General features: G+C 49.6%; 1 protein-coding gene across 1 annotated transcript in view; it reads right to left on the bottom strand.

The window, feature by feature from the left end:
* Nucleotides 1-362: 362 nt before the first annotated feature.
* The window catches only part of CEP72 (centrosomal protein 72), a 41,410-nt gene continuing 30,245 nt past the window's right edge, over nt 363-11,527 (bottom strand). Inside the window, exons 10-12 of the mRNA XM_037062931.1 lie at nt 4,875-5,001; nt 2,156-2,267; nt 363-1,002 (exon numbers count right to left, since the gene is read on the bottom strand). Of these exons, the coding sequence (XP_036918826.1) occupies nt 843-1,002; nt 2,156-2,267; nt 4,875-5,001 (399 nt within the window). The 3' untranslated portion in view covers nt 363-842. The remainder of the gene's footprint in view (nt 1,003-2,155; nt 2,268-4,874; nt 5,002-11,527) is intronic.

Raw genomic sequence — 11,527 nt, 5'->3', positions numbered from 1 at the left:
TGGCTATTGTACAGAAACTGGTGGTGTTGAACACAGCCGGGACCAGACAGGTGACTGGAAAGGACACCCAGAGCCTAGAGACCCCCCTCCTCTCAGGGGGACCCAGTGCCCCACTGACGTCCCCAGGATAGTCCTGGCAGGCACAGCTGCACACAGCATGCCTCAGAGGCCGGTTCTTTTTCCTCAATCAATTAAACATTGTTCTAAAAAATTATTTTACCAAAGAAGGTGGGTGTTCCATAGGATGAAGTTTTCAAACTAAAAGAAAAATCTAATTTTATTCCGTTATAACATAATTTTCAGAAATATACTTTAAGCAAAAGAGAGCCAGAGCTTGGGTAGATATTTTTACTGTAGGAAGTTAATATAAAACAACATTTTTAAAAAGGTTTCCCACACTATAAATGTTACTTTTATTAAATCCTGAACTTACTTGTTTCTACTCTAACCATGGTACATAGCTTATTGTATGAAAGAATTCAATGATAATTTATAAAGAGCCACTTTTTAGAACAATGTATTCATTTGTTAAATAAGAATTTTGTTACATAAGAAATTATTTTCTTTAATCACCATGCACAGTTCTTTTACATTAAGCAAAAAAACACTGAATTTCCTTTATCTTAAGATATTTGATGAAAAATTAATGATCTGTTTGTCTCAAAACATGTGAACGGCTTGGATTAATCCCGTCTTTTTAGAATGTTTTAGAAAACAGCTGTGGGCCCTGACTACGCCTCAGAACTCACAAGGTAACTGCAAACAGAAGAGACAACTCTCATCAACACGCACACCAGGTAAAGAACAAACGCGTGCACGCCTCACGACTAGGGAGGTCAGGTCTAGGAGCAGCTCCCGAGGCGGGCGCTGCTGAGCGGGAACAGGGCCATGGTCTTCTTGAGCTCCTTGTAGCTCCAGTGCAGCTGCTCCACCTCGGCCCTGTGCTGAGCCCGCACCTGGCCCAGCTCTTGCAGGAGGTGCTCGTTGGTGCTGACCAGGGAACTGGGGAGAGCACAGGGCAGCCATGTCCTGGCTCTGCTGCTGTCTTCTCCAGCAGCATCCTCCCTCACCTGGCCAAGCCTGCCTGTTGACCCCACAGGTTCCAGCCATGCCCAGACCTGCACACCTGCCCCCTCCTGCTCCCTCCTGGAGGCTGCCATCTGCCCTTTGCCTGCAGACTGGGTGGGGCTGTGTCTGACTCAACCCCTCAGCCGTCCTGCCAGCCCGCAGGCACTGCCTAGTGCCAGTAAAACGGATCCATGACTCAGCATGAAGAGATGGGTCCCTCCATGCCCCAGCCACGCACGGTTTATTGAGAAGGCTGTCAGAGTCTATTACCGGCAAACAATGTTCTAACTCTAGAAAAGACCCAAACACTGATTTTTAATTCCCAGTCAAATATAAAGGACATTCTTAAAAATTCTGACATTGTAACAGTACAACTGAAAAGTCCTGATTTTTAATAGTATTAACTATTTTTAATTATAGAGGGGATTTCAGAAAGAAAATGGTATTATATTTTGCCAAATTGCCCTGCTCAACCCAGTCAGCAATGACTCAAGCACATTTGTGTAATCATAAGAAATGGGCATAAGGAGGGCCATTTTCTCCACCAAAGTCCCCCCACTGCAAAACACAGGGGTACAGGTGGCAGCCCTGTTTGCCTGGACCACTGAAACAGCCACTGACCAGGTGGAGGCTCAGAGTGGACAAGTCCATGTGAACCCCACTCCATTGCACTTAGGGGCTCTGCACCCCTGCCTTGTCCACACTAACCCCATGGAGCTAACACCTTGTGACCTGGAACCTGTTGGGCTCTAGGGAGTGACCTTGTACGCCTGCCACCTCCCCTCACCGTGCCTGTGTCTCATTTCCCTTCCTTCTGCTCTCCCATCTAGTCTCAGCTCAGTCCTACCTCTCATGGGCCATCAGCCCACAACATCACTCATTGTCACTCACGTCCCCTCGTCTCTCCGTCACACCTCACAGAATACTGCCCCAGAAAGGGAATTGAGTTTTGTTAAGAAAGGGAAGCTCATGGAAGTGCCACGGCAGTGCAGCGACACACTTGGGCCCAGAATGCTGGACACCAGCAGCTCCTGCCCCTCCCCCACTCCCCTCCCCCGCCTCGTTCCTCCCCACCCAGCGCAGGCACCTGTGGCTCTCCTGCAGCATCTGCGTGAGCTCCTGGACCTTGTCGTAGTGCTCCAGGTGCTGCTTCAACTCCACAATCTCACCAGAGAGCCTCTTCACATTGGTCTGAAGCCCTGGAAAAGAAAATAAGCAGCATTATTTAGTGAAATTCATTTATACACTTGGAAAACTAAAAGAATTCTTGAATTTAAACTTGACCCAGGACACAAGAGGAAGAATATGCATGGAGCTCAGCAAAGGTCAATTTTTGTAAGCAACTCAAAGACAGGGGTGAACAAAAAGGGCCCCACCGTACACACCTGGGCGTTTGTACACCAGGCCCAGTTCTGGCTCCCTCCTTGGGGCTGAAGCTTAGGGAGTTTGCCTTGCGGCTATCCTCACAGAACCACACCCCTGCGTGAGGGGCAGGGGAGTGACAAAGGTGGGCCTGGTTCCAGGTAGGTGACCGCTCCTTTGGGCCTGTGTGTTGGCAGGAGAGGCCTGAGGGCATCTCTTCCACAGAGCAGTGAGCTCTGTCAAGGGGAGAGGCTGCTGCTTTGAGATGTGACTGGAAGTGGCTGGAAGCCCATGGTGGCCACAGGTCTCTGACGTGCCCTTTGGTCCCATATCCATCAGTGACAGAGGTTATATCTACATTCCATATGTTGTCTCTCTCTGGGTTTTCTTCTCAAGGGGCAGGGAGGAGGGGTCAAGAAATATACTATTTATTAGCTCCTAAATCCAAAACCAGGATGTAAATAACTCCACATGTAGACACGCCACTGCAAAACCACACAACCCCAGAGAAAACGGGAAAGCCAGCACGGGAAGGTAATAGGCAGAGGGATGCCGACACTGACAGCTGGCCCCTCTCACAACCACTGCCCTAGGGATGGAGGGGCCTCCTGCACTTAGATAAGAAACCCTACTCAGAATCTGTTGAGCTTCTGGTAAGAGGGCAGTGGTGGCGAGGGTCAGCACAAACCTCGCAGCAGTCGGCACCAACAGGAACTAGATGACAAGACCAGAGCACCACAGACCACATTGTAGCACCTGGCAAAAAGGGAGCCTCGAGACCCCAAATGTAAGACAGCCCCAGCCCTGCACGGTATCCACACGCGCAGGTGCCACACACAGCAGTGGGGCAGCTGACAGACCCGCAGTGGGGGCACCCCCAAGTGACCCGCTTTCATGGAAAACCCTTGTAGGCCACCCAGGGAACCAGGGCTGGCCCGAGGCAGGTTCAGCATCCTCTAATGAGGTGAACCCAAGGGAGTCCTGTGTGGTCTGAAGGGGCTGGAGCAACCCACGACCCCCTGAGGCAGACTTGCCTAGTCCCTTCTAGAATGGAGCCATTCTGCAGAGAAACAGCTGGTGAGGGGTCCAGGTCGAACGGGGAGGGGGGCAGGGGGACAGGACCAAAGGAGGCCACCATCTCTATCTGTGGAGTTAGAGGGCCTGCTCCTTCTAGAAATTCAGAACAGATTCCATGTGAAAGGACCAGTAGAGACATACCGAGGGCGAAGCCCACCCGAGTCGCTGGACGAGCACAGCAACAGCCCTTCAGACTAGGAAAGCCGCGCCCAGAACTGACCAAACCACAGCTGCTTCGGAATGAACTGCAGCCAGAACCAGAGGATGCCAGCAAGCAGACGGCTGAACTCAGGCAGGAACGCAAAATGAAAGCTGAACTGGAAGGAGCTCAAGAACAGTGAACGTGAAAATGACATCTCAAAAAAAAATAAAAAAGCAAAAACCAAGATAAACAAAAAACTCCCAGAAGGTACAAAGGGGAAAGTTTTTAAATTAAAAATTAAAAAAAGAAAAGATTGTAAACAACTCTTACTCAATAAACTAGCCCAGGAAAGACAACGGGCAAGGACAGACCAAGGCAACTCTCCGTGGCTGCGTTCACATGACGTAGGCCACAGTAAGTCCTTGAGACAGAGGCCATAGGCCAGGAAACATTTATGAAATGAAACCCTTCAGGAGACCCCATTTCTCCCAAGAAGGTTCCCATGGAAAACAGACACCACGGACACCCCTTCATCCTAAAGCCCAGGATCCGCACCTGAAATACCAAGAGTGTATGTTTGTAAAACAAAATACAGGGACTGGTGTGTGAATGTTTCATACGAGATGCACAGCAATTTGAACATTTCACCTAAAATGTCCTATGATGTGCTTGAGTGTGATAGTGTTATGTTACAGAAGGATGTGCTATGATTTTGTAATTTAAAAAAAGAGGGTGGAGGGTGTTATTTGTGCGGGACCCTGTGGCATCTGAGCGAACAGAGGGACACACGAACGTGACCCAGGTCTGGAAGGTGCAGTGCTTGGGGAGGAGGACCCCGCGCCTGCTGGGTACAGCCGAGGCTTGGCAGAAGGGCGACTGCCCCGCGCACGTCAAGGGCAGACAGGTGGGCACCACAGTTGGTGGCACCACAGCCCCAGGATGGTCCCTGAGCTCCCACGGAGCCAGAGGAACGGGGCCCACGGCGGAGGAGCCTCTGCCCCAGGCACAGGTCTCCTTCCACACACACCCAAGGGTGCCACGGACAAGTGTGCACACCACTCGTAGGCCAGGACAACTCACAGAGTGACCAGGATGTGGGCTCCTACACCCCTTTTATACTGTTTGCTGATTCTGAATTCTGTGCATAATTTAAAATGCCGTCTCTATGAATGTTTGAACACTCACATTTCCCCAGGTAGTGGTACCAAACAAACCACAAACTCACCGCTGATCTGTACATTTAACGCAGCTGAAGCCTCTGCATTTTTTACTTCCTTTTTCATGCTGGACAAAAGAGCCTTTAAACTACTATTTTCTTCCAGAGACTTGTCTAAATGTTGTCTCAAGTCATCCTAAGGACACAGAACAATACACTTAGAAAGGACAAATCAAATTCAGCAAAATGCAGACAGAAAATTAAATGAAACCCTCTTAAGTGACAACAGCTATTATTTTTCTTTTATATATCAGAACTGCTGATCTCCATGTGAAAAGCAGCCCAGTCATATGTCACTTAATGAGAAGACACATTCTGAGAAAGGCACTGTCAGGCGATCGTGTTGTTCTGCGGACACCTCAGAGGCAGGTACACAGACCTGGACGGCACAGACCACTGCACACCTAGGCCCCATGGGGTCGCCTGTTGCTCCCTGGCTACACGCCTGTGCTGCACGTTCCTGTACTGAGTAATGCAGGCAACCGTAACACTGGGTAAGTATTTGTGTATCTAAACACACCTAAACAAGGAATAAGTCCAGTGCAAACGCAAGAGATAACAATAAATGGTACGTGTATGTAGGACACTTACCATGAGCAGAGCCGTGGGACTGAAGTCACTGGGGAAGTCAGTGAGTGAGTGGTGAGTTCACGTGAAGGCCTAGGGCATCACTGTGCACTTATAAATTAGGTGATGCTGACTTATGAAAAATATTTTTTCTTCAACAATATATTAACCATAATTTACTATAATTGTACTCTATAAACTTTAATCATTTTTAACTTTTTCACTCTCTTGTAGTAACACTTCGCTTAAAACACAGATATACTGTACATTGTACAAGAATATGTTCTTTCTTTATATTCTTATTCTATAAGCTTTTCCCCAAATTTTTTAACTTTTTTGTTAAAAATGGAGACACACCAGGCCCACACAGGGTCAGATCACCAGTATCTGTTGCCCTCTGCGTCCTGTCCCACTGGAAGGTCTTCAGGGGCGGAACAGGCTCAGAGCCACCGTCTCCTGTGATAACCAGGCCTCCCCTAGACAATGTCTCCGGAAGGACCCGCCCGAGCCGCTTCAGGAGGACATGCCACTCTCTCCAGAAACATGTCATGGTTTGCCCAGTGTCTTTTTCTCACCACAATGTGCTTGTAGGAGACAATATGCCACCGCACTCCTCTCTATTAATGAAAAGCTCTTGGTGTTGAGGGCCATGTTTTCCAGCTGTTTGAGGAGCTTGCTGAGGTCCTCAAAAGCTTCTAAACCCTTCCCTGTGAATATTCCTGGGGGTTCTTCTTTTGCTTTTCCTGCATGTTCCTTTCTCTTGCCTCTTCTTTGGCTATGGGTCCTATTCCAACAACTCCTCGTTAGTTGGGTCCTTGGGCCGCCTCTAGGGCTCCTCAGTGTCCTCCTCTTCCACACCCGGGTTAAAGCTCTTTCCCACCTCAACCACAGCCTCGGTGATTTTCACAACCTTTGCACTACAATGTCAGGAAGGCCACGGCATCGCTAGACGATAGAAATTGTCCACCTCATTTTAATTGTATGGGATCACTGCCACGTGCATTCCGGTGCTGGCTGAAATGTCATTATGTGGCACATGACTGCTAACGTGTACAGGGAAGCACGACAGGGAAGATTCCCTGTCGGTGGGTGGGCCAGGCTGAGAGCTGTGCAGTGCCCTTCAGGGAGGACAGAGGGGGTAACCCGATTCACAAGGGGGACCAGTCTTCCCCTGTCCTCTAGAGAGGGGTGTGCTGGTGCAGGAGTCACAGGCCTGGTGCTGTTGGGAATGGATGTAGGGGCTGCTCGAGCCCTGTCCCTTCCAGGAAGCCCCATGGTTGCACAGCAAGAGCACAAGGCAGATCCCAGGCTTCTGTGGTCCGCCTGGGCAGGTAGTCTCCCTGCAGGAGCCCCATCACCTTCATGCTCCTTAATCTGTGAGCACACAGGGACCACCAGTCTCCTCTATCATAGGTGGGTGCTGTGGCATGGGCTCCTTTCTATTCTCAGAGAGTGAAGGGATCGCCCAGCTTGCTGATGAGACGTTAAGGAGGGAAAGGGGGACCAAGGCCACTGTCAGAGCAGGCAACACAGCAGCCTCTGCCTAAGGCTAAGTGCCTCCCAAGGGCCATGCTGGGCCCTGGGGCTCCTGGTGGCACAGGGGCCATCAAAGCTGCCTGCTGCCTGGAGCAGGGACCCAGCGGATCCCCACAATCTCACTCATCAGCCACAAAAGCCCAGCAGGCACACCCCCATCAAATGGGCGCTCCGAGCAACTTCCAGTGGGCAGTGAGTGTCTCCAGGTGACGGGAGCCCTTGCTACCAGGAAAATGCCGTGCTCATTCACTCCCACCCCACCCCCACCTGCTCACAGAGCCCCCTCACCTGGCCGTGCAGGAGTTTCTGGGCTGGCCAGTTACATCTGTCTCCCGAGGATGAGGATGCAGTGAGTTCCCAAAGGGCAGGGCTGGGCCCAGGCCCTGATGAGTCTCACCTGAGGTGCGTGCAGCCGGCAGGAGGGCTGACCACACTGACACTGCACAGCCCTTCTGCTTGGAGCCACGCCCAAGGGGCTCGGGCACAGGCCTCAGTCTCCAGTCTCCTGGGTGCCAGGACCTTGGGAAACACGATCACCAGTGCACACAACACAATCTACATAGGGAGCCACTACTGTCACACAGGGAATAAACCAGGTTTAGCAGTGGGACCTTCAGGAGTGACTTCTCCGTGGGAAGCAGCACCTGCCAGCCAAACCTAGCTTGTCTCTTCAAGCTCCTTGCTTCCTGGTGGGATGACCCACAGCAAGTCTCCTGACTACTCCACTGACCACTCCTCCACCCCTGGGCGGGGTCATGAGGGGGCGCTGAGTGGGGCTCTGGGGCTGCAGATGGCTCTGAATCACTGGCCCAGACAGGGGCTCCCAGCGGCCCCTGTCCCATGCCTCTCTGCTGGCCTGCACCACAGGTACAAAGCTGACACCCGAGGCCTAAACTCGGCAGTAGAAAAGGAAGGGATGCTACCTGCTTATCCGCGCCAAACCCCAAGTGCCATGGTCCTCTGTTTTCACACTGACAGGTTGTGCCATGTCCCAAGGGGTGGACTCTGTCCCACAGGAGCAGTGTTCTGCGTGGTGACGATGGACCAGGCGTGCAGGGCTCCAGCCCTTTCTGGGTGTGGGAGGCATTTGTGAGCCACATAATGTACACTGAGTTTAAACGCCAGAGCCTGCCAATATCCTTTCACTGTTTTTCATTGTTTCTAGAAGTGCAGATCTGGGTGGGATCTCTGAACGGCAGTTTCTCATAAAATAAAGACGATATCATATGTAACAGGCATTTTCAGATACTTGTCTCCCAGCAATCCTGTGACTAACGCCACTCTCATTTTACAAACGAGTGACCGACGCATAGGTGTAGCAGGCAGCGGCTGCGATGATGTCCCAGGGGTGCTCCCAGCCTCATGCAGTGGCCCCCTTGCCAGATGACCGACTCCTAATGAACACAATATGCAGAGGTGACAACACCTTGGAGAGGAGACTACAAGGATGGCCTTTCCCTGGCGCTCTGGCTCTCTGATGACCAGCCACGTCGTGAGGACTCCCACGGCCTCTGGAGAGCCCATGTGGCATGGAGCGGAGCCCAGGCCTGTGAGCGAGCCTGCAGAGGATACCCACCCATCAAGGCTACACAGCTGAGCACAGCCCTGATCCACAGCCTGGGCGCAACCTCATGGACCTGAGTCAGACACACCCAGCTCTGCTCTGCTGGGATCCCTGACCTGCAGAAGCTACAGTGTTTGTTGTTTTAAGGCGCTACACTTGGGGGGTAACTTATAATGCAGCAATAAGTAACTAACACGGAAAGGTTAAGTAACTTACTTAAACTGACCTGGCTGGTATCTCCACAGCATACCCTACAGCATGACATAGCCCATTAGCAGTGACTTTTTAAAAAGAGGGAACCTTCAGTGGTTTCCGTACAATAAAATGCAACCCCAATGACTAGTGAGGTAACACTGAATGCACGGTAGTCTTTTATTAGGTAAAAATTTGTATCCATTTAATGATTTGATATACACATAGTGAAGTCACTGCCACAGTCAAGCTGGCTAACGTATATTCTGCTATTATTTTTTGTAATGAGTGACCCTGCAATCTAGTCTTTTAGCAAACTTCCCAGTTTAATACAGTATTATCACCTATGTCTGTCAGCCCCATAGACTTGTTCGTTCTACACAAAGCAACTCTGCACCCCTGACCAGCATCACCCCATTTCCCCTACTCCCCACCTCCAGTAACTCTGTTCTACCCTTCTCTTCTACTAAAGTGTTTAATATTCCACGTGTAAGAGAGATTGTGCAGTCTGTTGTCCGACTCACTTAACTTTGAGGTCCACCCATGCTGTTGCAAAAGCAGAAGGATTTCCTTCTTTTCAAGACTGAATAATATTCCCTTGTAAACACATGTTCTTTGTCCACCAGCAGATGGACACAGGCTGCTTCCACATCTCAGCTACCATGAGAAACGTGGCAGTGAAAATGAGGGTGCAGATATCTCTTCGAGATACTGATTTTATTTCCTATGGATCTACCCCAAAGTGGGATTGCTGGACTGTAGACCAGCTCTGTTTTTAGTTTTCTGAGGAAACTCCATCCTGCTTTCCACAGCGGCCGTACCAGACTGCATTCCCACCAACAGTGCACTAGGGCTCCCTTGTCTCCACGTCCTCACCGCCACTTGTTATTTGTTGGTTTACTGGTGACAGCCATTCCAACAGGTGTGAGGCAATAGCTTGTTTTTTTTAAAAAAAATCTATTTCATTAATTATTCTATTACAGTTGTCCCATTTTCCCCCTTTCACCCCCCTCCACCTTGCACCCCCCACCTGCATTCCCCCCTTTAGTTCACATCCATGTGTCATACTTATAAGTTCTTTAGCTTCTACATTTCCCATATTATTCTTGCTCTCCCCCTATTTTCTACCTATCATCTATATGCTACTTATTCTCTGTACCTTTTCCCCCTCTCTCCCCCACCCACTCCCCCTATTTATAACCCTCCATGTGATCTCCATTTCTGTGGTTCTGTTGCTGTTCTAGTTGTTTGCTTGTTTTTGTTTTAGGTGTGGTTGTTAATGATTATGAGTTTGCTGCCATTTTGCTGTTCATATTTTTATCTTCTTTTTTCTTAGATAAATCACTTTAACATTTCATATAATAAAAGCTTGGTGATAATGAACCCCTTTAACTGGACCTTATCTGAGAAGCACTTTATCTGCCCTTCCATTCTAAATGAAAGCTTTACTGGATAGATCACTCTTGGATGTAGGCCCTTGCCTTTCATGACTTGGAATACTTCTTTCCAGCCCCTTCTTGCCTGTAAGGTCTCTTCTGAGAAATCAGCTGACAGTCTGATAAGAACTCCTTTGTAGGTCACTGTCGCCTTATCTCTCGCTGCTTCTAGGATTCTCTCCTTCATTTTAATCTTGGGTAATGTAATTATGATGTGCCTTGGTGTGTTCCTCTTTGGGTCAAACTTCTTTGGGACTCTCTGAGCTTCCTGGACTTCTTGGAAGTCTATTTCCTTTGCTAGACTGGGGAAGCTCTCCTTCATTATTTGTTCAAATAAGTTTTCCTCTCATTGCTCTTCCTCTTCTCCTTCTGGTACCCTTGTAATTCGGATGTTGGAACGTTTAAAGATGTCCTGGAGGTTCCTAAGCCTCTCCTCATTTTTCTGAATTCTTGTTTCTTCATTCTTTTCTGGTTGGATGTTTCTTTCTTCCTTTTGGTCCACTCCATTGATTTGAGTCCCAGTTTCCTTCCCATCACTATTGGTTCCCTGTACATTTTCCTTTATTTCACTTAGCATAGTTTTAATTTTTTCATCTAACTTGTGATCAGATTCAACCAATTCTGTGAGCATCCTGATTACCAGTGTTTTGAATTGTGCATCTGATAGGTTGGCTATCTCTTCATGGCTTAGTTGTACTTTTTCTGGAGCTTTGATCTGTTCCTGTTTGGGCCATTTTTTTTTTGTCTTGACATGCCTATTAGGTAGTAAGGGGTGGAGCCTTAGGTGTTCACCCAGCAGGGTAACCCACGTCACTGTGTTGTGATGCAGTATGTGGGGGCAGGGTCAGAGAGGGAATGATGGTGCTAACTTTGCTCTCTGCCAGATTTCAGTCACTTCCCCCGCTTCCTCCAGGCAAAGTGGGCCCTTCTGGTGCTGATTCCCAGGTGAGTGGTTTGTGTACATTCTAGGACCCTATGGGTCTCTCCAGTGAACTCTACTGTGAGGCTGGGAGTTCCTCCCGCTGCTGCCCCTATCCCCACAGGTGTTTTCACTCAGTGGTTTGAGGCTTTATATCCTGGCTCTGGGACCCTGGGTTGTGCGATACATCCAGCTCCCCAGTTGTTTCTCCCAGTTTATCTGTGCGCAAATGTGGGACTGCCCAGTCTGCAACCTGCCACTTCACCAGGTCTTCCCTCTGCCGCTTTGCCCACCAGCTGCCGCCTTGACTGCCCTGGCCCTCCAGCCACCACCTCACCCAGAGTCCTCTCCGCTGGGCTGCCCGTCTCTGCCCCTCCTGCTGGTATGGATGGATGTGTCTTCTTTAACTCCTCGGTTGTCGGACTTCCATACAGTTCAATTTTCTGTC

Source organism: Sturnira hondurensis, unplaced genomic scaffold (assembly GCF_014824575.4).
Source record: "Sturnira hondurensis isolate 20B ecotype Veracruz unplaced genomic scaffold, ASM1482457v3 Scaffold0014384, whole genome shotgun sequence".
NCBI lineage: Eukaryota > Metazoa > Chordata > Mammalia > Chiroptera > Phyllostomidae > Sturnira > Sturnira hondurensis.
This window is presented reverse-complemented; position numbering and strand designations above follow the sequence as displayed.